Source organism: Mycteria americana, chromosome 24 (assembly GCF_035582795.1).
Source record: "Mycteria americana isolate JAX WOST 10 ecotype Jacksonville Zoo and Gardens chromosome 24, USCA_MyAme_1.0, whole genome shotgun sequence".
NCBI lineage: Eukaryota > Metazoa > Chordata > Aves > Ciconiiformes > Ciconiidae > Mycteria > Mycteria americana.
Window position 1 is genome coordinate 3473358 of NC_134388.1, and position 25946 is coordinate 3499303.

The 25946-nt window shown below is 41.1% G+C and overlaps 1 protein-coding gene across 3 annotated transcripts in view; it reads left to right on the top strand.

The window, feature by feature from the left end:
• Positions 1-25946, top strand: part of KDM4B (lysine demethylase 4B) — a 92806-nt gene that overhangs the window by 6047 nt on the left and 60813 nt on the right. For all 3 annotated transcript variants that reach the window (XM_075523933.1, XM_075523931.1, XM_075523932.1), the window contains exons 2-5: positions 7490-7652; positions 9817-9992; positions 10870-10984; positions 13089-13282. In XM_075523933.1, the coding sequence (XP_075380048.1) occupies positions 7512-7652; positions 9817-9992; positions 10870-10984; positions 13089-13282 (626 nt within the window). In that variant the 5' untranslated portion in view covers positions 7490-7511. The remainder of the gene's footprint in view (positions 1-7489; positions 7653-9816; positions 9993-10869; positions 10985-13088; positions 13283-25946) is intronic.

Below are 25946 nucleotides of genomic sequence, written 5' to 3' on the forward strand. Positions count from 1 at the left end.
GATATACAAAGCTCAGAGCACTTTGGAGGTTAAAAATGTAATCACTTGAATATATAAATAATTTTTTGGAAGAGGCGTTAGTTTTAAATTCTTGCTGCAGTCTTACAGTCATTTAAAACTGGGCTGAGCAAGAGCACAACGAACTTCAAACTTACAAATTTACACTCTCTTTGTCTAAATGCTGTAATCTGATTCTCGGGAATAAAGGGGAAGAAAGGAAAGTTGTCACAGCTATGCTTGCAACATGTAACTTATCTAAAACTAGTGATATATAATTGCCTGTTTTATATAGCCTTGATGTTTTGCAAAAGTTTGTTTTTTGTTCTACTAAGAAACTTTTGATAGTGCCTGATCCATGAGAATCTAGATGTAAATTTGAATATAATTAGTTGGCTTGCTGAGAAAGGAAGTAGATGGAAATAAAAGAATCTGCTCTCCAATTGATTAAAAAAATGCCATTTCAAATGAACACGAGGTTTCCATTAATATTTGCGCTCAGTACTTTGTAGTCAAATAATGAGTTAAAAGTAACTTTAAAGAATTTTTTCACAAACAGGGTTCTTACCTTATCGTCTGTGAAATGCCTCAGAAGTACTAAGCGAGTCAGAACAAGAAGTTAGTTCAGGCACACTTGAAATCTGTATTTTGCTGGGGTTTTTTGTTTGATTTTGTAACTTTACAGTATTTTCAGTTGAGGATCAGCTTTTTTTTTTTTCCCCCCCTTAAACTAAATTTCATTTCAAGTTTGCCACGGACTTGAAGTAGACTTGGGCAAAATTCACAGACCGCAAGCTTTCCTATTTTTTAATCCTGAAGGGAGCGTGTAGCCCAAGCCCAGTTACGGGTCCGAGCCTGGGGATGTGGATCCTAAGGCAGAAGTTCCCCCGTAAGCATTTCTCAGAGTCCTTCTGGCGAAGAGCAGAGGGAGGTAAAAACTTGCAGCAAGGCTGTGAATCCTGATTTCTTGTGATGCTACTTGGCTGTCTAACTGACTCTGTACAACATGTTTTTGTTTTTGCTGAGAACAGTGTGCATTACTGCGGGCGAGGGAGGCTGCTCTGCCTCCTCCCACACTCCATCAGTGCCCAGCTTGGCCTCATCTCCCTGAGAATGGGCATAAAACCAATCTGATTGACTGTTTAATTGAGGACAATGAGATAAATGACCAAGTTTAAGTCCTTTGTTCAGTTTTCAGTTTTCCAAGCACTGACAGAAGTAGTTGTGTTAACGTTTTGCCCATGCCTGTGGGGAAAACAGCGATGTCCTACCAGCATGGTCTCACTTGAAAGAGGAGCTCTGGGTACAGCTGCAGACAGGGCACTGTGAGGTAAGCGATGAGGTAAGGATGGATTTCCAGCGTGCTGAACATTCTGTGGGAGTTTCCAGAGAGCGCTCGGTGGTAAATCCATGGTAGCTTGCTTCTCAGTGACGGTGAAATAAGGCACGTCCTGTTGGCTGGTGGGGACCATGTCCAGGTAATGAGGAATTCTTAACACGCCGTCCAGCCTGCCCTAGGGTGAGGAATCGTAGGATGAGTCAAACCTCTCTTTTTCTAGTTATTATTGAAAGGGCAGGGGAGGTTTAATAGATGTATTTGGATCCATAGACATGAGTTTTGAAGGGAAATTGCCAGGTAAGGAAGAAGACAGAAGGTTGAACAATTTGGGTGTTGAAACAAGATTAGAGAATTTGTTACCATTGATATTCAGTTTCCCGTTGTGTTACACAGTGCTGCCAGGCTTTGATTGTGCTCTGACACATCCAGAGAGTTATAATGAAAAATAGAGGGCAGGGGAGGTTTTAAGATATTGTTGTTATGATTTAAAAACCTTGCTTAAGATATGGCGTCTCTCTTTATCTTCCTAAAGTATTAAAACGGTAAATTATTTGCCTGATAGCAGCTTCTTCGACTCGGGAGTAGAATGCGCTCAGAATTCCTTCCCCAAAGAGTGAGCTGCTATGTTTTCAGCATTGAAATGAATAATTTGTTATATATTAATGATTTTTGTGCTTTGTGCTGGGTATATATTCTTTATGTCTTCAATTATCTAAGCTATTTAGATGTGCCTCATTTAGATCTTCTCATTATATCTCCTCTTTTTTTCCTCCTCAGTATCTGGGACTTACTACGCTTTCCTGCCTTGGTTTGACGTGCATTGTCTTTAGATGGTCTCCTGCAAGGGTGTATAATTCACTGTCCTTACGTAGTGTAATGAGCTGTGGAACTTAATTTTCTTAACAGCTAACAGCAGTTTTACTGGTGTTACAAGTGCAGTGATGTTTGTTGTCTGCATTGATTAGATTAAGAGTTAGTAGGTTCAGTGTTCTGTGATAAAAGGGCAATTCGATTGAAGAGCACCAGTAACCCTCAATCCATTTTTAGGCATGTACAAACTCCAGTTTAGGTAGGAGATAACAAGCTCTCCTGTTTGGGCAAGAGAGACTATGTTGTAGGAGGAGAATTTGTTAGAAGCGTGCCTTCTAGAAAAGTTTAATCCACTAAGACTTTTTGTGTCACTATTTCAGATGTTTCAAGCTCTCTTTGTCACATGCCGGGGCTGTGGTTTGAGATGGTGACTTTGCACTATTGCCGTAGAAGTCCCACCTCTGCAGCTACACACTTGTTTTAAAGCACAGCCATGTAACCAGAGTCAGCTCCCCGATCAATTTGCACTGTGGCACCACAAATCATCATATTTGGCACAGGAGAAGAACAAATGGCCGCGGATGGGAGCTCAGGAGCTATCCAAGTTGGTACTGCTGTGAAATTTCCTCTTGCTTCAAACTGTGGCCAGCACTTTGTTTATTCGGTGAAATTTTGATGGCTGTGGTTCTTTTTCCTTCAGCAGGGTGTGATACCGGTGCCAGCCTGTGTGCCCAGCACCAGTGCGCGGGGGCTAGCGCGTGTGTTTTCTGCTCTGAGTTGGCAGGAGGTTGCAGCGTGCACTCGGGAGGATATTTCCGTGTGTCTTTTCAGCCCCTCCCAACACGACCCAAGCGAAATCTTGTGGAGTCGCTGTGGATGCTATATATCCTCTCCTCACAAAGTTATTTTTGCTGCCTGTAGCTTCCATGCAATGGTTTTGTCTACCAGATTCTGAACGCCTACTTTCTCCTTTTTTGCTATAGGCATATGTTCCAAAGGGCATTTTCCTTCATCTTTTTGAGTTTTGGTTGTCTGGCTTCAAAGCCTTTGGGAGAAACGTAGTAGGAGTTTTTGTGCAGTCAATGGTAGAAAACTGCACCTTTGGAGAGACAGGAGGTCGTTCAAACGTGGTTTTGCCAGTTGTATATGGTGTACCGTACATGGTGGTAGGGCATACATCGCTTGGGTAGAAGTTTACCTTTAGACCTGGTGCTGCCTTTAAAGGGCTCTGAAGGTACACACGTTCTGGTTTATTGAAGAAACTGATAATCCCAGGGAGCACATTAAGTATGTTTAGCAAGATTAAAGATGGTCTTCTAGTGTTACTGTATAAACAAGGCAAGTCCTCTGTCATAAATTCTGCCGTGTTTTTACTGTTCAAATCGGGATTGATAACGGAGGGTTTATAGCAAACCAGCAGGACTGGTTTGCTTTACGTTTTCAGGCGTGCACGGTGGGTGTAGGTGCAGTATTTAGCTCCAGCGCTGGTGCCAGAAGGCAGGTTTGTTTCCACTAATAGTCACTACCTTTAGTCAAAGTGGCCCCCTGACTCAAAAGCGGAGGAGAATGAGTTGGCATTATCCACTCCTCCGAGATCAATAGTGGGGGAGCAGCGGGGAACTACTTGAAAGTCCCAAGCCTTTCCCTGGAGGAAGGATTCCCAGTCCTGTAAGTCCTTTAGCAAGCAGGAGTCCTTGATCTCGGCTGGGTTTCCTGGGCTTTTTCTCTGCCGTACAAAGGTTTCAATCAACAGGTGTAGGATTTCAGTCACAAAAGTGACTTGGTTCACATCAATTTTAGAGGGAAAAGTCTCATGTAAAAGTCACTGAAATTAAAAACTCAGCTCTTTGTGTCCACCGAGATCATCCCTCTGGAGACAAGTTTTAGTTTTTCCTTACCACGGTTGCAAATTAGAAGGTTTTCATAATATTTCAGGTTGTTACTCTCTCTTACAAAGAAACAGAATGCACCCAGCTGAGAAAAATACCTTAATACTTCTTTTCAAGAACTAACAGGGGGCTTAGACTCTTTCTGCAAAATCATCCTTTTCACTATTAATAGTGAAAAGAGAGAAGAGTTTGTTCACATCATCACCATCCACCCGGCTGCACGGCAGAGCTGTGAATGAAAAATGCTTTCAGTGTTCTCAGAATAGTCGGGTTCTGCCGTGAAATCTTCCTCAGTGATGCTGGCGAGCTTATTACACTACTGTTTTATTGAGGCTGTCTCCTGACAATCCCATAAGGAAGCTGCAGCATGGCTGGGCTGCCATCGCAGCCCTGGGCTTGTCCCGCTGCCTTGGCCTCTTGTCCTCCGTGATATCGGGTGCTGGGAAGGAGGTAACAGTAAAAACTGCCGCTATTTATCCAAAATACATTAGTGCTGCGATGTGCAAAGTAGTTAAGAAAGAAATTCTTTTCTCCCAAAGCTTTCTCTGTGGCTTGGGTGTTTCGAGCTCCTTGGGGCTGGTGGGGAGGAAGCACATACAGGCAGGGCCTTTGGGCGCTTCTCTGACTGAAGTAGTTGAACTGATTCTCCCTTCCCATGTGCTCCGTGGCTATTTTTTTGTGATAGCTTAATTAGTTTAGTTAGATGAACATACATTGCAGCAAACATTATCTAGGGTAGGTGTTAAGATGTTCCTTAGAATAGAGAGATGGGATTAAACATGGAAGAATCTGTTGTGCTTTGCTGTCTCTGCACGACAGAGTTCCAGAGCGCTGAGCAACATTGCTTGCACTGAGGCAGGTAGACCCTTTAATTAATTAAGCTTTGCATGAAGTAGTTTTTGACCTCCCCCGCCTTCTTGATGGAGCATGTATTTTGACTACTCACTCCCAGTTCATAAAATAAAAATTGAAATTGCTGGAGACGATCTTGAGGAAAAGATGGGATAAAACCTGGCTTTGACTTCCCCCCCCCCCCCCCGGTTGTGGGTAAAGCTGCACAAACTGGGAAGGCATCCCTGGAGCAGATGGTGCTGGCACGGATCCTCCTCAGGACAGAATTCAAGTTCCTTTCCCCGAGCCAGATACTCCCGATCAGCTGGTACGCAGTGCTGCAGCAGAGTGTGACTTGGTGCTTCCCGCTCGGCTGAACTTTCGTGGCATTTCTAGACCCGGTTTAAAAATAGCAGAAGTATTCTCAGTCAGATTGCGTTGGAATAGAAGTTTGGGGGTGGTTTCCGTCTCTGTCCCGCTTCTCCAACAGTCACTTTTCTTTTCTTCCAACTCTTCACCGGGATCAGCTATGTTTTCCTGGTGAGCAGTGTTTTTCTTCACACTTTTCCACGGAGGAAAAGTTTGGAGGAAACCTCTGGCAGATGGATGCCTGGAGCTTATCAGCTCCTGTGGTTCGTCTCGGGGACGGGAGATGCTGTTTCCTCTTTTTGTATTTCTGCAAAACATTTGTGTAGTAAATTGTTCTTGTGGCTATAGATCGAGTATGTTTCTTATCTTAAAGTGCTGACCCTGAAACATAGCAGATTTTTTTTTTTTCTGTATGGCAAGGTTGGAACTCTCTTTGGGCAGGGCTACCCTGAAGATGGGAGGGGCTGATTACAGGGCCTGTTTGTTTTAAGACTGCAACAATTTATATCAGAAATGCAGTTGTTACAAGTATCTGTCGGGGTGAAGGGAGTGAAACCGTATCTTTTTCCTCAGTTGGTTTTGCTCTGGGAGATTGTGCAATATTGGGGTTTATAGTTTGATTTTATTATGGAGTGTGCCTTGCATCTCTGGCTCCTGGCTTGGGAAGAGCTCTTCTGGCATCGCCTTCAGTTTTGGGGTGCAGCAATGCTGCGGTCGAGGAGGCACCAGGCAGGTGCTGGAGGATAGAACGAGCACGTGAGAGGCTGTGATTTTATGCATGAAATTCCTTTAAAGACTGCATTGGGGATGGGCTTAGACTTGCAGATCATTGTTTTGAAACAAATTTTACATAAAAGTTATTCTGAAAAAGTCTAAAATTTTCTGTTTTCTAAAATTTCAAGTCAAAACTGTTCATTTGCCTTTGAAATGATAAAAAAACCCAACCAAAACAAGACTGTTACCCAGTTAAAATTGTAAAGGAAACCTTGGTGCCTTGGGTGAGCTGGGTGTTGAGTCTGTCCAAATTAGTGTGTGATGTTGTTTTTAATTGTAGGGAGCAAGTGAGAGTATCTGCTGTCTCTTTGGAGAAGTGTGAGTTTTGTGCCACGCTCACTGATTAAAACACTGATACAGCAGTATTTCTCTGTTTTGTTTTGTTTTTGCTGACACAAAGAGTACTTTTAGTAGCATCTGGAATACTTCTTGGCTAGTTCAAAATCAATTTAAATCCATACATACTGTGCTTGTGATTTAGAAGTCACGTTTGACATCGTGTTGCTGCGCCTTTTATTCCTTAAAAGCCCCGTACTGCCCTCTCGTGATAGCTTGAGTATATTGTATGCGCTGTAGCTGCTTTTCTGACATGGAGAATATTTTTGTAGTTAAGTTTGCAACTGAAATGCCATTAAAACATTTTGTTTGCCTTAGAAGTTTCCAGCATAACCTGAAGAAGGTCCATATAAAAAATTGTGATTTCATCCTGAATTGTTATGGATTTTTTTTTTTCCCCTGCAAATTTTGAAGTAAATATGAGCAATTTTGCTTTTCACATTGAAAAACGTTTTGAAATTGTCCATCTACATTTCTTTTAAGAATTGTCCGACAATATTTTGTCTAGGTACTTTGCAAATACAATCAAAATGTAATGAAGCTACATTTAAAAAAACCCTAATTTTATGATTTTTAATGTAGCCTAGCACATGGAAAAAAACAGAACAAATAGTAGCTAATATATTGGCCAAAGCTGTTGGTTTTGTAACTAAATATAGAAAAGGATCTAGCATTCTGGTGGAAAACTTTGAGGGGCAGCTAGTTCCGTGCACACGCTGAATAGATGCTGAAGGTAGTGAGAAGTTTGTTGTTCGTGACTGCCATTCTGATGAGGCACAACTCGGTATGATGAATGGAGGGGGCGATGTTAAGTCTATGATCTATATTTAGGCCCTATCCGATCTCTCAGACGATGCTGGCATCAGGAGTTCCCTGATGCTTGACCCTTCTTAGGGCCCTGCTGACAAATAGACTAAGTGGATTTTTGGTCGGAAGCTCTTCGTATCCATGAAGAGGATAGTACTTCGTATCCATGAAGAGGACAGTACTTCATATCCATGAAGACGACAGTACTTACAAATACTTTCTTGGGTGAATAGGGGAGAGAAATGAAAAATATATCCATGCCTTTCTGTGAAATTCATTAAAGCAAGTAGAAAGAAAACAAAAGTTTTTAACCAGTATTTTTTTTTCCCCTCTTCAGGCGCTGCCGCCGTACTAGAAATATGGGGTCGGAAAACCCAAGTCCGCAGAACCCTGGCTGTAAGATCATGACCTTTCGTCCCACCCTTGAGGAGTTTCGGGACTTTGGGAAATACATTGCCTACATTGAATCGCAAGGAGCTCACCGAGCAGGGCTTGCCAAGGTGAGTCGCCCTAACTTAGGCAGTTGAAAGCTTCCTGAAGGCTGCCTTCCCGAGGCTCTGCTTTATGTAAGGTGTCTATGAAGTTATATCACTCAGAAGCAGTTTGCTTTCATGTAGTCAAGCAGAGAGTGTGTTTTTGAAAATTGTACTTGCAATCTCTGTTTTGGTTTACCGAGAGAGGAAAGGCAGAGGAGTTACAGGCCTTTCGTAAGAGTGAAAGAAGTGTTCATTTGCAGGCTGTCTTCTCCTGAGCCCTAAATGGAAAACAAGGGCATTCCCAGCCCTTGCAGAGATGGGTTAAGGGTATTTCCACGTCCTGATTCTGTTGCTGAGGGTATAGACAGTGGTAGCCATGGTCCTCGAGGGCTGCAGGCATGAGGTTTTCAGCTGCCCCAGAGTGTAGGGTAAAGACCAAGCTTTTGAAGTCTGCTTAGGTTTGGATGGGGATGAGAGCCAAAATCATATCTATATGTATGATTGCAGACTTTTTACTCTTACCTTTTTAATGTTCTGGGCTACCACCTTACGCTGACTTGAGTCTAGACCTGTAAACGTGTCCTGTATGCATGTGCGATTCCCAAAATACCTGAAAGCCTTTTTGACCTTCAGGAAGCAGTTCTCCAGCCAGCTCTAAAACATCTTTCTGCTTCCTTCCCATCCACATCTTTACATTGACCTGATGAAACATTATGAGAACTCTTCGTGTGAAGCTTCTAAATTCCAGTATTTGACATACAACTGCTTGGAAAAAATCAGGACTAACTGATTAGAAAGGAGTATTTCTGTGGCTGTGTCATGTTGTACCATAGGCTGAGAGAGATCATTTGTTCTGACAAGGTAGTTGTTACGTATGGTACTTAGCAGAACTTAATAAAGCACAGCAGAGAAAGAAAGCTGTTAGGCATGAAATAATTCTTATTTCTTCTAAAACATAGGTCAATTACTGTTTTTATTACAGTTCTAAATAGAGCTGGGTATTGATAAAAAGCTCTCTGTGAAATGTTTCCTTGTCCACTCAAGTGTACTAGCAATTACATTCCATGAGTCCGCTAGGGTAAATTATTTTAATAAAGGTTGTTGGTGAATTCCAGATGTTGTAAAGAAATTACTCTACTTGTAGAGTAAATCTGAGCATTCCAAGTTAATTTTTGTGTGTCTCTGTTGCAACTGCAGTTCAGAGCCTTGTAATGGAAGTAGAGCTCACCATATCCTGGAGGAACCGTGCCCACCGAAGTCAGTAACTTGTCCTCCAGTTCCCGTAACTTTTTTTTTGGTTAATCCTTACACCAAATTAGATTGCAGATATTTTATTGTCTCATTCCACATGCCCACTGAATGTCCTACTGATTGTTCTCTGATCTTGAGCCTAGAATTGTTGGCAGCTCTCCTGTTTAAAATTACAGCTTTTTCTTCCAGATTCAGCACTACTTTGCAGCAGTTTTTCTGCACAGCCTCCAAGAGTGAGGAAAGAGTTCTGCACGCGTTCCCCACGGGTTTCTTTTGTTCTTCTCTACCCCTTACCCCTTTTCATTTAAGGAGTTGGTCCCCAATGTGGCACCTACAAATACAGAAACATCAACAGCAATAATGCAAGAGGATTTTGAGCCTTCCTCGTTTAAAAAAAAAAAAACCAACAACCAAACAAAACACCCTCCCCCCCTTTTCCCCCCAAGAAAACTCTAACGTAAGTGATCTTCTAGATAGAATAGTTGTTTAGACCACTATGGAGGATAATGGACTTGTAGAGATGCAGCATACTGGTAAAGCTGCTGGAGTCTTGATGCAGCTTTGTGGAATGGTAGGTGAGAGTGCAATGCTGTTCTGGAGGGAAAGCACATGCAGTCCTTCTGGCATGCAGTGTATTTCCGTGGTATAACTATATATCTTTTTATCATCACTGGCCATCTTCTGTGACACTGTACTGATGGGACTGCTAGCAGGCAGGCTATCAGCCCTCTCACCATGCCGGCTAGTCCTGCACTTCAGCAGATGCAGAACAGGTGTCTTGTCATATGTGCTGGTTATTTGAGATGCTGCTGTTATCTGATAACCTGCAGCAGCAGGATGAAATACCTTCCACTTCAACAGTTTTTTCTTCAGTAGAGGTTGTGTTTGCGTGTTGTGAACATGAAGGGTTTTTTTTTTTTTTTTCTCCCAATTCCAGGTGATTCCTCCTAAGGAATGGAAGCCGCGAAAAACCTACGATGACATAGATGACATGGTTATCCCAGCTCCTATTCAGCAGGTGGTTACTGGACAGTCGGGGTTATTCACCCAGTATAATATACAGAAGAAACCTATGACTGTGGGAGAATACCGGCGTCTGGCTAATAGCGAGAAGTATGTTGAAGTGATGCGCTTACTTTGTGAATGGGGGAGTTGTGCAGAAAGCTTTTCTTTCTAGAAACAAGCTGAAAAGAAAATGCAGCCTTGTTAAATAGGAAGCATTTTTGAGGAAACCGCTTTTTCTTGAAAGCTTACCTCCAGAATCTCAAATAAATTTGTAACTTGGTGGCTTTTGGTGTATCTAAGATCTTTTTCTGGGAGTTGGTATAGAAAGATTCTTTGAAGTCAGTATTTGGCTAAGAATCTGCCTGAAAAGAACATCTTGGGCCTCAAAGAAGAGCTCTCAGCATATTAATGGTTGTTCTGGAAAATGTGTTCCATTAGTGAGGGAGAAACACAAGCATCTTGGAGTGCCTGAGCTAATATTAATAACATGAGTGTCTTCCGAAGTGACTGGGAACTTTGCAGAGCACTTCAGTTAGCTGGGACAAGCCAACTGATACGAGCTGCAGTTGCATCCCTTTTGCAGACTTGCTTTCTCAGAGCTCTGGAGTCTCTTGGGTTTTAACTCAAGCATTACTGCCGTCATGCAATCAACTTTGAAATATTGCTAATACAGCATATACATGAGTGCTTTACCTGCCTTCAGCTCCCTGTGTAATAACTTCATCTCATGCATCCTTGGGATCGGCATCCGGGGCTTCACAGAAGTCCACATCCTGTTTGTCAGGATGCACGAAGAGGTTTTGTAGAAAGATTTAAAAGGCCGTAAATTATATGAATCTGAGTAGAATTAGAAATGAATTGCACCTTCAGTAACCTCCTGTGTGTGCCTCCTTTGAAACGCACACTTCTTTTTAGTCGTTTATCTGTCTGTAATGAGTGTTCCTTAGGACTTCTTACATCCTTATCTTTTCCATGTTCTTATCAGGTACTGTACTCCACGCCATCAAGATTTTGAAGACTTGGAGCGCAAGTACTGGAAGAACCTCACATTTGTCTCGCCAATTTATGGGGCTGATATCAGTGGCTCGCTATATGATGCAGTAAGTGAAATGCTCCTCTTTTATTTATTTTAAATATGGATACTGACTTCCTTATTACTCTTTTCTCATTAAAGAGCAGTAATTCAGAATTTATTTGATTTAGAAACCTTAAAAAAAGGCAAATAATAGCTTTATTTTTCCCTCATTACAAAAGTGTGACTGAACTTCCCACCTTCCTCAGAGATTCAGGATAATAGAGTCGATGGAAGCTGTGAAAAGCTTAGTTTTACTAGAAAAATGAGGAAAAAAGTGATTTAAATGAGTTCTTACAAAGTATTTGGCTGAAAATTGTATATAGCTTGCAGAAAAGGTTGTTAAAGAAAACTGGACTGGTGTCATAATGACATGCCCAGATGTATGTGATGATATGCAGGTAAATTAAGAGTAAACTACTGATCCTGGTCTCTATCATGCTAGGGTTTGGCTTTTTTTTTTTCCTTTTTCTTTTTTTTGAAAGGGAATAAAATAGGGATTTCTGCTGAAGCATCTTAGAAAGCCAGAAAAAAGCAGCATTTCAAGGAGTTGGGTGCTTCATCAAAAATACTTTTTTTGATTCTTAACACAACTAAAATATTTGCATTTGGATTTTTTCTTTGTAGGCAGCTATATTAGGATACAATGCACCTGTGTGCTAAATTATTTTACAATTAAAATTGTTTAAGCTTTTCCTTGATGACATTGCATCCTCTGCTTAAAATAATTCTGTTGTGGTTTCTTCTGCTGTAAGTGATAAAGGTTGCTTATCTTCTTACTCTGTTTAGGCAGCTAATCTAAAGCAGTCCCCTTCCTCTGTAGTTTTCTTTTGAGTGGAAAGTGGCCTTTTTTTGGAGTGTTGTCTGATTGTCTGCAGTATAAACTGCGTGTTAATGCGTGTCTTTTTATTATCAATATGGTTTAATATGGAATTAATTGGAATTAACATAGATATCTGAGGCCTTCACAGCCACGGACATCAAAGTTATCCATAGTATTTGGTGCTTTGATGAGGGTATCGCATTCTTGTCCATGGTATGATCAGGGAAGGTGACATAACAGGCACAAATACAAGCTTTAGGAGAAGTAGCTTCTGCAATGTACTGAATATACATGGTGTTTCCTTTAGTTTCCTTCAAGTTCCCATAAGCAGAAATGAAATAATTGAATTACCAGTCACACCTAAAGAACATTTCCTATTGTCCAATTACTGACATTGCTGCAAGCATTGAGGTGTCAGAGTCATGAAGAACATTCTCCCTCTGCACTCCTTTTCATCTCGCTTTTCAGCTTGCTTCCTTTCTTCAGCCCTTTCCTCCCTGCCCCTGTGGGGTTTTTTTCAGGTTGATTTAGAAAGTTTGAAGATTGAGTAGCTTGAGTTTCACTGTCTTGCATTTACTCCAGCAAGCAGCATGAAGCTGGGATTGCTCGCACACCTATCATTACTTGCATGCGTATTAAGTACACTGGGGAAAAGGGGTGCAAAGAAAAAGTTCGTTTCCTTTTGAAGATTGTATTACTCTTCAGGCAATCTCAAGGTTAAAGATTTGTACCAGTTTATGTGACTTTTTCTATTTCACATTGAAGTAGAGAAAACCAACTATCAGATTTAGAACTTCTTTTTATTCCTCTTTCTGTTTAAATATTGATAATAACAAAACTGCCTTCCCTATTCTTTATCTGAAGCACTGAGCTGATGTAGAGGCTTCCGCCACTTTGGCCACATTGGAGTCTAGTGTTTCTCATCAGCTGATACATGTTCATCAGGTGAAGAGCGTCTGGATGGAATATGTCATTGAGAGAAGTGTATTTTACCCTTAGTTTATCTTACGTTTATTAGTAGAACAGTTACTTAATGGTAGAGTATCGCATAGTACAAGTGCCTCTTCAGGGAACACGTTTAGTGAGATGCTAGTAATCAATCCCTTTGCCACAAAGCAGTGGTAATGCATCCTTTTCACAGTTATTGATGAACACTAAAAGTAAGCTTTCTGGAAGCAGGTGAAATTAAATTAATGCAGATAACACTAGGATATCCACATTTTAAGGCATTGAAAGGAAGCTGTGGGCTATTATTCTGCTTAGCAAGTCCTGATATGTTCCAGTACAAAACATTTCTTTTGAATTACAGGATGTGGAAGAATGGAATATTGGCAATCTGAACACCCTCTTAGACATGGTGGAACATGAGTGTGGCATTATCATAGAAGGTGTAAACACTCCCTACCTCTACTTTGGGATGTGGAAGACGACATTTGCTTGGCATACGGAGGACATGGATCTCTACAGTATCAACTACTTGCATTTTGGGGAGCCAAAATCCTGGTAAGTGAAAGAGTACTAATAGATAGTGGCTATGTACCTTTGCCTGCACTTGGAGACCACTGCAATACCCTTTTCTTCAGGTCTACCTAATTCCATCAGGCCTACTTAGTTTCTCACTTGCCATTTTTTCCCCTGTCCTACTCTACATTTGAAAGCAGTCTTACTTACTTTCATGCTGTCTTGCTTGGAGGCCTAATTCCTGAATTTCTAGAAAAGTAGCAGAATTAGGGAGACTTGTTGACATTACAAGTAAAAACAGATTTCAGCACTGGGGGCTTTTTGGAAACTAATGCATAGGAGAGCACTCCCACTAATGTGGGAGAGCGAATGGCGATGGGAATGTGTGGATGCTTCAGATGCACTTTAATAGTGAAAGACTGTTGTTCTTGCATTGTGCTGTAGGCAGGAAACATCTGTTACTTTAAAATTTCCATTCTTTAAATATGTAAATATGCTTACAACTCTAGGGACAAGGTAGGTCAAAGGGTTACTTTTTCATGGTCAGTTCTTAGAATAACGATAAGCATTTTTCAACACTGTTGATGCATAGACTGGTTGGAAATGATTATATCAGTAGATAACGATGCAATTAAGAAGCTAGGAAATCTGGAATATGTTACCAAGAACCAGTTTGTCATCTTTTTTCTCAAGCCTCCTATTTAAAAGTATAACCAGAGAGACTTCGCAACCCAGAAGAGCTTTACTGAAGATCTTGATGTGACTAATAAATATTGACATTTGCGTGCAAATTAGACCTTAAATGTCACTGTGAAGCTGCTGTCGTCGTGCCCTGGCAGTGGCAGACAAGATCCTCCCCTCTCTGTGCCATATGAGTCCCCGGTGACACCAAGTATCTCCAGGCTGTTAGTGCCTGCGGGAGTATAAAAGCTACCAACAGCAAAGGGGCTGTAACGAATGGATACAGTGTTCTTTTACAGTCTTGAAAAGGAGTGGAAGGAGGGGCTGAATCTGTAACATTCAGCTGTAGTCTCAATGTGAATTTTTTAAATCTTTCCGACATGTCAGAAAATCTGTTTCCCCAGCATACCCAATTCTTAGTCTCCCTCTTTCAGGCAGATGCATGAGGATTTTGCAGAATCTCTTATGATACCTCTGTTAAACAAGCTTGATCTCAAGAAACATATATCTGGATTATGAATGAAAGGTGACACGTTCTCATTTTAGATACTGTCAATTTTTTCCTTCATCTTCAGAAGCAGTTCATCAAAACGATTTTTATTTGGTCCCCATCTCCAGTAGATGGTGCCACCAGCACACAAGAAGCGCTTGCTCTCTTTGCCCACACAGCACAGTGACCACCAGCGAAGCCGGTCAGCACACAAGAGTTGGCTGCTCTGAGAGTTGTAGGAGCAACTGACCTGGGGTTTGCGTTAGGGACATGCGATCACTGCTGTCTCTGACCGCTCCTTTCATGCCTGCATGTTACCAGTTCTGCCTCATCTGTCTTGTGCTTGCTTTTTGTTCCGAGCCCAGGATTAGAGGGTTATTGCTTTCAAGAAGTAGAAATAAGAACAGATTACCTTGAAAAGAGAAGCTGGTTACAACATGAAAATAATGGCTCTTCCACAAACTCTCACATTGTGAGCAAAAAGGTAGAGAACAGATGTGAAATGGAGTATACACTACATATTTGTAGCCCAACCTAAACTGTTTTGCTTCTTGCATGCATCTTAGGAACTTTATGCTGTTGTTTGGTTTTGTGGTTTGGGGTTTTTTTTTTTTTTTTTTTGGGGTGGTGGTGGTCTTTTGGTGGGTTTTTTTTTTTTTTAGTTTTTTTTTTTTTTAGTATTGTGGATATCATATGTGGACATCCACATACTGTGTATATCATAAGGATGGTAAACTCATTGCATGAAGCTGTTGCCTCATCTTTACTAAACAGTGGGTTTTCCCTGTGTCCTTATGTTTGATGTTGTTGCTGTGGGAAATAGGGATTGTATAGTAGAGAAACAAAGAAAACAAACCTCCAAGCAGTAAAACCTGAAACACCTTTGTGTAACATGTTTGCGTGAAGAGGTTAAAAATCAGAAAGAAGTGGAAATTGTAGATGGAAAACTGTATCTGGCAAGTATCGGATCTTAGAAGCTCTTGCTAGCTTTTATTTCTGTCTAATCTTGTGAGGATTTTGGGGAGATGCTGGGGAACACCTGATCTTCCCCTAAGAGGGGTTTCAGTTGTTGAAGAGTTCAGGCATTACTGCTTATAATCAGAATAGAGAAGAGAAATCATATAATCTTCTTGTAAAGGAGCTTGGGTGTTGCTGGTTAAAAATCAAAGCAGGAACATGCTCTGCACCTGGTTGGGTGTTGGTTGCTTGTGTGTTTTGGTTTTTTTGTTTTGTTTTGTTGTTGTTGTTGTTTTTTTTTTTTTAAAAAGGTACTTTTACCCCACCTAAAAAGGAGGGGAGGATTTTTATCCAGCCATTTCTGTGTTTGTATAGTTCTTTTATAGTAACTAGTTCTATAAACCTTACACGATTGGGGGGAAATGAGGATTTTGAGGACAGACCATGTTTTGGGCAAAACGTTTTCCCGTTCAGCTGAGTTTTCTTATATATATGACAGTGTGTAACACAAAACTAGATGTATTGTGACAGAATGCCAGTGCTGGTTTGGCAGGCCTCTCTGCTGTTGCCTTAAGCATAAGGCAAGAGTATGCCACTTGCCCAAGTCATTTTTTCCTTGTTCTTCGCTATGACAGCTTCTGTTAATGAGTTCTCAAGCTCTTCTGTGAACAAGCATTGGCTTCTGAGGAGTAAATCTGAATACCCTTTTGAGCAGACCTGGAACTTTCCAGGTACCCGAGCAATCGCTTCTCTTCTGGTTGTGATTGCAGTCATCCCAGAGCTCAGTTGGGGGAGCTCTTGGACTTCAGTGGTGAAATTCCAGTGGTGCAGCCTGGCTTTACTCAAAGATGGCTAAAATGTTAGTTCTGTTTTTCTGGCACCACCTCTGTGGAAATTTCCCAGCTTCCTTCATCCTTTTTATAGACTCTTTGACTCTGACAGTGATCATCTTAGAAGCACCTCGGGGAATAGCAGGAGTATGGAGAGTTACGAAGTCTACCAGTTTGGGGTTGAGCTTTAAAATAAGAGGCAGAGTTATTGTTTGGCTGTCAGAGATATTTATATAGTGAAACCAAGGACTCTGTATATTGGTAGTATTCTGCCTCAAAATTGTCTGTTAAAAACCATAACTCTTTCTTCATGTCTCTCATAAATTATCTCGGGCTACTTTAATCCAGGCTGTGCAACCAAAGCCCTGCTTTGCAGGGTAGTGCGTAGGAGCAGTGAGAAGCCACCAGCTTTCCTTATGAAGGCAAGGTGAGAAGGAAATCAAGCTGATTTGAGGTTACCTCCCAGACCTCGTTCAAGTGTGTTCTATGAGAAATCTCTGTTTATTTGCTGTGGAAGAGGTGAAGTACCTTCTCGGGGAGGTCTGGATGATATGTTCAGACCATGAGAAGCCACCTCAGTGGACAAAGACAAGCTGAGAAAGGAATCTGTCTCATGGGTCAGGGAGGATGGTTACTGAAGTGTTATTTTGTATGTGTCTTTCATTTCTGTCTTTGAAATTTTGGGCTATACCTCTTACAAAATAGGTGCTTTGGGGACTGTTGGGATTAGAGTTAAAATAAATGTCTGTGGTTCAACAACTGAAGATGGCTTCTTTGTACAACCTAATGAGCATCTGCTTGGTCATACAACTCCTTGATTAATGTGTCTCTGTCACTGCAGAGAAGTCCTGCTGCCAACACTTTCCCGTACTGTTTCTTTTCCATAAGCAGAGTAGAACAGGCTGCAGCAATATGAGTTGTCTACACAGAGTCACTGGGGATGCAGGTTAAAAAATTGTTCAGTGCTAAGTGAAGTACTTGAGCCATAAGGGGTCATCCAGTGATGAGGGAGAGGAAGGGGGTAATGCAAGTCGGCTTCATCCTGCTTCCAGTCTCATGAAATGATTTATCTATGCCTGTAGATTGCAATGCATTTATTTCTTAAATTCTGTCTTGTTGTACCAAGAAGAATGAGCAGCGTTACGTGTCTTCAGCCGTTACAATTGCTGCTGCTAAGATATCCGTACTGCCCCTTTTGGGTTGTACTTGCCTCATACCAAAGTTGTTTGTCTTTTCTGATGTGCTGTTTCTCAGGTGCATGCATCTGGTGTACATTGTAGTCACGCTGTTGTTTTTAACTGGAAAATCGGTCTGACAGGCTGAAGAGGTAGTATGGAAGGTGCGGGCGCTTCCCATCAAACGTAGCAGGAATTTGGGGCTGTTGTGTAACTTCATGTTAAGCTTCTCAGGCAGGGAGCTGCCGGATTGAGTCTCTTGCTTGCTTGTTTCTCAGATTACAATAAAATGTCCCTCTCCCATTAGTAGTTTAATTACAACCTTTTCATAGTCGTCAGTTTTTTCAAAAGTTTGAATGTATTTTATTTTGCAGCCCTATATTAAACCTCTTGCGGTAGGAGTTTTTACTGTATCAATTATACATATTATGTATAATTACCTTATACATTCATATGCTGAGATCTAAAATAGAGCATATTGTCAAACGATGCTAACAGAAGACTGATTTTTGTAATGACAGAAGCAACAAAACTGAATACCAAGCCTCATACTTCACGGTTATTATGGCATTTTATTGAGGAACGTATGCATCTCAGCCCTTGCAGTTTCAAAAGCATATTTTTAAACACTGCGATACTCCGCCATCACTTCATTTCATCTCTATAAAAATGTGCAATACCTACCTTGAGGGCTTCCTGTGGTAGGGAAGTGCCGAAGGAAACTTGAAATCTCAATAATGTGAATTTGATGGATACACTTTGGAGGTGTAATGTCTCTATCTTGGTTTGTCAACGCTGTAACACCTGACTTGGTAATAAGGTTATTTTTTCTCAGATATTTTGTGACTGATCTTGCTGTATAGCAACAATATTTAATATACCTTCTATAAGTACTAATGGGATGTTATACTGTATTCTTTCTTTCAGAAACTGCAGGTGTTAAACTAGAGTGACACTGAGGATGGTAATTGATTTTTATAAAATGTCCCTGTTTCCTTATCATGATGGATGTTTAATCCCCTTTAATTAAAATAGAGAGCCAGCTTTAGCTTTTAAGTTACATGGTCTCTTCTCCAAAACATTCCCTTGCTGAAAGTAGATCATGCCTAATCTGTTTGACTTTGATATCACAAAGTACACTTTATGCCAGAGCAGCAGTTTATGTGGAATTAAGGGCAAATTACCACATTACCATATTATTTAAAATAATATGATTAGTTGAAAGCACTGGTCACAGATACAATTACATTTTAAAAAACAGTTCTGGAATTCTGTCTTGTAAAAGTCTTAAGACTGCTTACTTGAAAGTACATAGTTACCTGGAAACTTTGTTGGTTAAAGTATTTTAGAATTTGTGCTTTCTTTCCTCCAGGTGTCTAGCGAGGTTCCCTGGGTAGGGTAAGTCTGTCTGTAGGAATTGAGGAAAACAAGTCCATGGGAGGACTTGCTTGTAACATCTACAATTTAATGAATTTATAGTATCTTTAACTGATGCCACCATCAATATGGAAACCTTACATTTCCTAACAGTGATATGATGGGGAGATTTAAAGCAAGATGTGCTTGTTCTCCTGGGAGAGGATTGTAAAAGGAGCCCTCTTTATTCTTGGCTACAAGCATATACTAAAGCAGCTGCAGATATGAAGTGCTGAGGATCTCACTGCTGATTTTATTTTTCATTGTTGTTGTAGGGGGCGTTGCAGCTGTCTTAGTTGGAACTCTTGTCCTATCCTCCCCCCAGGATAGATATGTTAATTCCTGGAAAACTATCTTGGAGAAAGAAAATGACCTAATACAGTCATGGAGCTTGACTCTTCCAGCTTCTCTCCTCCATCATTTTCAGTGCAGATGCTGGGTCCTTATCCCCATTTCCCCCATGTGGTATTCTGCACCATCCCTCTGCTTTAACACACTCTCACATATGTTGCAGTTTGTTGTGAGCTTGATGTAATCTCATTTAAAGCAGCTGGGTTTAATGTTTGATACTGAATTGTATGGCAGCAGGGGGGAAGGGCACTTGTCCTTTGCATCATTTATTGCCGTCTAACTATTACATTCCCTTAGGGGGCCGTTGCACAAGGCGGTTGAATTGCTGAATTGATCAGATGTGATTATAAGTCTTGATTATTGGGATCTCGGTAACCCTTGCACCCTGGAGATCCTGTGAGTTTCTTAAAGCTAGATTAGCTGGAATCACATATGCATTTTGCCCTTGAGGGAACTGAGGACTCTGAATTTGTTACACTATGACTTTCCATTTTGCTGCATACAGAGAAGTTTTTTTTCTGAGTTTTACTTTTCCTATTTCTTGGCGTTAGGGAATTCAGAAGAAGATTCTGCAGCCTTTTCTCCCTTGATCCCCAAGGTCTGCATCAGCTTTCCATGCGAAGAGTGTGAGGTTGCCTTGCTCTTAAATGTGTGCACACATTTGCGGTTTGTGTGTTCCACTCCTGACAGTAGAGATTTATAGGCTTGTTGGGGTGGAATGGGGGAGAAAGGAGGGGCAGGGGAAGGCCATTTGGCCGTGATGGGCTCCTTGCAGCTCACAAATTTCCTTCCTGCCTCTGCTATCCCATGTAATCTGTTTTACAGCTCTGCAGTTTTGGATGGAGAAAGAGTGGAATTTATGGTGATGGTTGATTTATAGATTAACTGCAACACCATTTGCTCTCAGGCAGATTTGGCAAAGCAAGACCCTTTTCTGTTGATAAAAGGGACAGAGGAAGGAACAGTGATATTCATTAAAAGAAATAAAAGGAAAGTGAGATAAAGTATGGCCAGGCAGAACAGCTTTTCGCTCTCCTACCTCTTCCAAAACTGTTAGGTGAAAGCTGCTTTGGAACAGGCGTTCTGCATTGAGAATCTGCGTGCATGTTGATTTGCTCTGAGATTCATGAAAGGAGTGATAAATTGAGATGCAGAGTTGCATCCCCCTGTAATTCACTGATAAATGAGAGCAGTGCAGCAGTGAGTTATTAATACAGCCTCTCAAGCTTCATCTACCGCAGTCATTAGTTAATCAATACAAACCACACTATACTACTAATATTCAAACAAGCCTTCCTCCAGGCTCCTCTCAGGTCTGAGGGGTACTGTTCGTCCTGGAGATGATGCTGTGGGTGAAGGATGATGTAAATCTCATTAGAGAGGGAATGATGCTAGCTGATAGTCTGCTTTAAAAATCCAAGGGATCGGCATATTGTACAGAGACTGAATCTTGGGCGACTGGAGGGGTTTTAATGTGGTTAAGTCATCAAACCAAACTATATGAAGAGTTATGAGCTTTAACTTGTGTTATGTGGATTATCTTCCCAATCAGGTGCCTGCAGCTGGAATAGTGGAGATTTTTCTTTCTAATAGACTTAGGTTTTTGTTGTGTTTTATTATGCTGTTGTAGGCAGATATTAGAAGATAATTTTTCCGATACAGAGGAGACACAGTATTCTGGGGAGGTAGGACTCACGTGTTGTCTGTCTTCATTCACCCTCATCGAACTTTGAGAGAAAATGCCATGAAAATCAAGCCAGACTCTTGGACTGAGGGGATCAGCTACAGAACTTGTCCAAGGAGGGACTGTTGCTCTGTAAGAGAACAGATGAAATGACCTCAGCCAGCCAGCTGGCTGCTCGTACCCATGCGGTCTCCCTCCTCCTTTCACTCAGCTCTGTTCTGTATATGGACTTCCCCCTCCAAAGTCCTCTTCTCTTTCTAATCTAAATCCACTGCAGAAGTCATGGTATTAGTGTGTAGTTTGCTGCCATTTCAGTTTTCAGTCTGTTTATTTTATGTCCATCTTTACTGGGCCTGTTCAGTTAGTTTGTTGAAATTACAAACTCTTAGAGGTTGGGGCTCATCTGTGAGTTGTTGTACCTAACCTAGCCAAGTGGAGATCCTTCCCATCTGTGGTTCGTCTTTGTACCTTTCCATAATGATCTTGGAAGGTGGTAATGCTGACCTGTGATCACATCCTTATTTTTACAGCAGTGTCTTCAAGTGGGCTCCTACTCCACTGACACCGTGTTTAATGCGCATACTGCTGTTTCCGCCAGCACTAATAATTCATCACCACTCAGTAGTCCCAGTCTGGATTGAGAGAAGCATGTCTTTGATCCAAGAAGGCTCTTGCTGCAACTCATTCTTGCGTTTTGAAAGTGTCTGCTCAAAGCTCAGGCCTGATTTGAAATGAAGATCTATGGAAGTCTGACAGGATCACAGATTGGTTTTAATAACGGAGGCTTTTGAACAGTGCACTCTGCCACTGAGACAAGATGGGAGGGAGATGTGCTTCCATGCTTCATATAACTCTTTCAGCCTGATCTGACTTTGGCCCTGTGGGAGAATGAGCTTGCAAATTCTGGCTTGGCATGGCTCTGAAAGCAGGGGTTGGAAAGACCAGAAGGAACCAACAGTGGTACTGCAGAGCTTTGTCTTTATTCACATTTTGTTAACACATTGGCAGAAATCAGCGGGGATTTTTTCTTTGCTCAGCAGAGAAAATTGACGTTGGGTGATGCCAAGTGCAGTACAAGTGTAGTTTAAAATAACAGAAGCCTATAGTAATGACAGTACTTAAATAGCACTCTGTGTCGTCGTCTGAGTACTGTGCAATGGTTAACTAGTTAATGTTCTAAGTAATATATATGCTGGGTTTCTATCCACTTCATTTCTAACTGGCTGATCAACGTGACAAAGGGGATCAAGTAGAAGAAATAAGGGAGACTTTACAAACTGTGTCGCTGATCTTTATCAAATCTTAGCTATAACACTTCTACCTTTGATGCTGATGAACACAGGCGCTAGCTTCAAAGTAGTAGCTGTAGTTCAAAACAATGCAGCTTGATGGATGAGGAGCATTAAACCTTTGGAATGTGGGTTTTTTTTTTTTTCGCCCCTCAAAAAAGAAAAGTGTGTGTGTAGAGGCATTGCACCTCTAGCACAAGGGGTTTCCTAATCCAAAAATATCTTTTATTACTAGTGAGCCGATTTCTTTTGTTCTGCTGTAGGCAATTATCTGTATTTTTTTCCAAAAGCAGCGAGCAGGAGCGTACGTGTGCCTGTGCCCAGTAAAGGAGGCAGCTCTCACAGGCCAGTTGGTACAAGATAGGAACATCTGTGATCTCCCCTGGTTACCTTTTTTTCTCCTTGTTTCTTGAGTTGCAATGAGGGTTTTTTTTACACTATAAGGTCTTTGAAGCATAATATTTGCTTTTCTTTATATTCATACAGTATCCACTATGAAAAGCAACCAGTAATTAATAATCTGATTGCCAGTTTTGGGAAATAAATCTGATGTGAACAGGTTCTTCAAAACAAATAATGGAGAATGGCAAGGGGATGAATATTGTAGTCATTTGTCTCTGTTGAATTGTATACTAATTATCTTCTTGGCCAAACTGAATGAATAAATGATTTCATAATGTTTTTCCCAAAACACCTTTTCTTAGTAAAATACCCCCTTCGTACTGCTCATTCACTGCACGCAGAAGCAGACTATGGGTTTATTTTGTATGTGTGGAAGGAGAGTCACTCCAATGTGATTTGTAATTTTGTGCTTTGTGCCTGGCATTTGTTGCTGTGAAGCTAACTGGACTGGTACATTGGTAGTCTTTCCAAGAGCAGATGGTTGTTCATATGAAACTCTCTGTTTTAAAATAGTATTTAAAAATTGCATTTGAGTTCTGGAAAAAATCTCCTTTTTGTATTCATTGAGTTTTGGGTTAGTGAAACACTGAAAGTAGCCAATTGCTCAGTTGTTTTGTGCAAATCTTGTAGTTATGAGTTCAGGGCTACCTCTTGAAAATTCCTATTGCTTTAAAGTCAGAATTTTAAAAAGCTGCTGTCTAATGCCACTTCTTGAAACTAATGCCTTTTTAATACTATTTCTAGCTCATGGCAACTTTCAGGGTTAAAGCGTCTTTTAGCAGTATGTGATTGGCACACATTAGGTTTGACTCTAATCTTCCAACAGTCAATCCATAAGGATTTGATCCCAACTCCAGAGTGACCTGAGATATTCTGCCCATCCTTACTGGAAAACAGTAAGGATGTTTAAACAGTAAACAGTACTGGAAAACTGGAGAGTTTGGAATTGCACAAACTTTAGTTTCTTAAGGGAAGGAGGAATTTTCTTCTCTTGCTTACTGTTCTGTTTGTTAGCAGCAAAATTGTTTCTTCATGTTGTGCTTGGCAATGGGATTGATAATTAGGCAGCTATGCGCATGGAAAAGAGATCTTAGGAGTGAAATAGGCCCTGTGGTGTAAGTGCTGAGAACGCTTACTGCTACCCAGGCCCTTTCCGGGCAGGTTTTGTCCTGATTTTTCTCCTGTGCTGGTTCTCAAAGGATTGCATTTGAGCAGCTGTCTGCAGCTCATTTTTTCTCTGAGCTTTAGAAGACAGGTTGATTTGGTGTGTTTGTGTGGTTGTAATCTTGTTCTGTCATTACCTATTTACTCGTTATTATGGCTTTTTGAGCAGATACTCTGCAGCCTCTGTGTTTATCTTTCTCCCTGTGTGTATTTCAATAAAAATGTCATTATTTGAAATCATTGACACTGCTGGTTAAAGATACTGAATTCCATCATCTATTGTCCTGTAAAATGATCCATTAAAGATAAAGCTGCAGACACTCGATAAAGGTTCTTTCCTAGGAACAAGGAGCTCTCTGATCTGTGTGCGATCTTATCTCCAGAGCACGTGTTTGCATTCGTGATGTAAAGGAGCCACAACAGAAGGGGACGGACGAGGGAGGTGGGAGATTTTCCTTTCCAAATGGTGATCTTGAGAAGGGAAACTGGATACTTAGAGCAAATTCACTGCGGGGTAACCTCAGATGTTGCTGAGGAGGAGAAGAAAGGGAGTTGATTTCTGTCTTTCAGCCAACTGGGAGGGAGAGAGGGATGAAGGGATGTTAAACATGGAGGAAAGTAAAGGTGAGGAAAAGAGAGGTGACCGTGAGAGGGAGATGACAGCGCTATCAACGAAGGAGCAATCCATTCTTCTTGTTGAAATGCCTTTTTTTTTTTTTTTTTCCATACAGGCTGCAAAACAGCTTAAAAATAGTGTGGAAAAAACAACTTTTGTTGCTCTGAGTTGTACTTTGATGCTACTAGGAGATGTAGTATTATAAATACTTTACCTTGTAGAAAAATTAGGCCTTTGAAGCAGGATATGAACTTTGCAAATGAGGGACTACCCTGTACGTAGTGGTGGTTCTTAATGGCTTCTATTGGGTGATAAATACTCTTGACAGACTAAGGGGTTTTCTTTGGAGGCATTGCTGCTGTCATGGGGGCTAAAGGTGTTGAAGGTCAGGGTTCAGATTATGCATTTATGGACACACTTTGTCTTACAGAGATTGAAATAATAGCTTTTTATTCTGCCTGTCATGACTGAGAGTAGGTTGGCATTTGAATCTTCAAAGGGTCAGTATTCTTGGCACAACTAAATCTACTTTGAAGACAGATAACTAACCCCCAGCTTGACACATGGTCTTAGGCATTTTAAATGTGCTGTTCTCTCTTTGTTTCTGTTCCTTATTTCGGTAATTATAGCATGTTAAACTGTGTGGGGCCTGTTTGGCCAGACCTTGTGCAGACACTGTGAAATTAACTTTCTTACCTTCTTGCATGAATCGGACTGAAGTGACATTTCCAAAGCCTTGTGGTTGAACCTCCTCCTGCCCATGGTGCCCGTTCTCTAGTAGAGAGTGGGTGCATGAGATTCAGTAACCTAATCACTGCTTAATTGCTCTGTGTCGGTGCAAGGAGAGGCTGACATGCAATGAGGTGGGGAGGCAAGGTGTTGTAACTATCACAAACTTGTGTGCATTGTGACAACTGCAGCAAGAAAAGGTCTTGGAAGCTTTGGGGGGAGGCTGAACTTAGGGACAGAGTGATCTGGTCCTCTGCCAAAGCTAGTGATAGCTTCAGGTTAGAACAGTTCTTCTTAAATGGAGAGAAACCAGCAGAGGATTGCCTTTGTTATGGATAAAGTTTTTCGTAGTTTCAGTGGTCAAGAAGACAAAATTGAATTGCACCTGCTTTGAAGAAGCAGCAGTGAGGACAGAATCTGAGCTAGACTGGAAAGTCCCTGAAGAGCACCTGATGCTGGAAACTGTCGCTGCTGTAGTGAATTCCCCGTTACGTCATCTCTTAATGGCTTCTAAACTGGTCCTTGTATCCCAGGATGGTCTGTCTGCTCTTTTTCACTGACACACTCATTTAATTCTTAACTCACAAGACATTTGCTTATTTATTTTCATTGTTCCTGTAATAATTCTAAGCCATTAGACAGGAAAATTGTATTCAAAAATGCTGTTTCACACTTTATTTGTTTGATGATTTAGAGCGATAGAAAATAGCACATTTGCTGGCTTTTATAGTCTGATAATTATCCGCATCCATCAAGCCTTTCCAGGGGAATAAACAAAACACCAAGAAAATTACACTATTAATGATATCCTTTATGGCAAATAGGAAGGATCTTTCTTTTGTGTTAAGGATAAAACGGGGACTGTCCAGTTAAACTTACAGTAACAAAAGCAAGCTACCACTGTAGGGAAATGATTATCTAA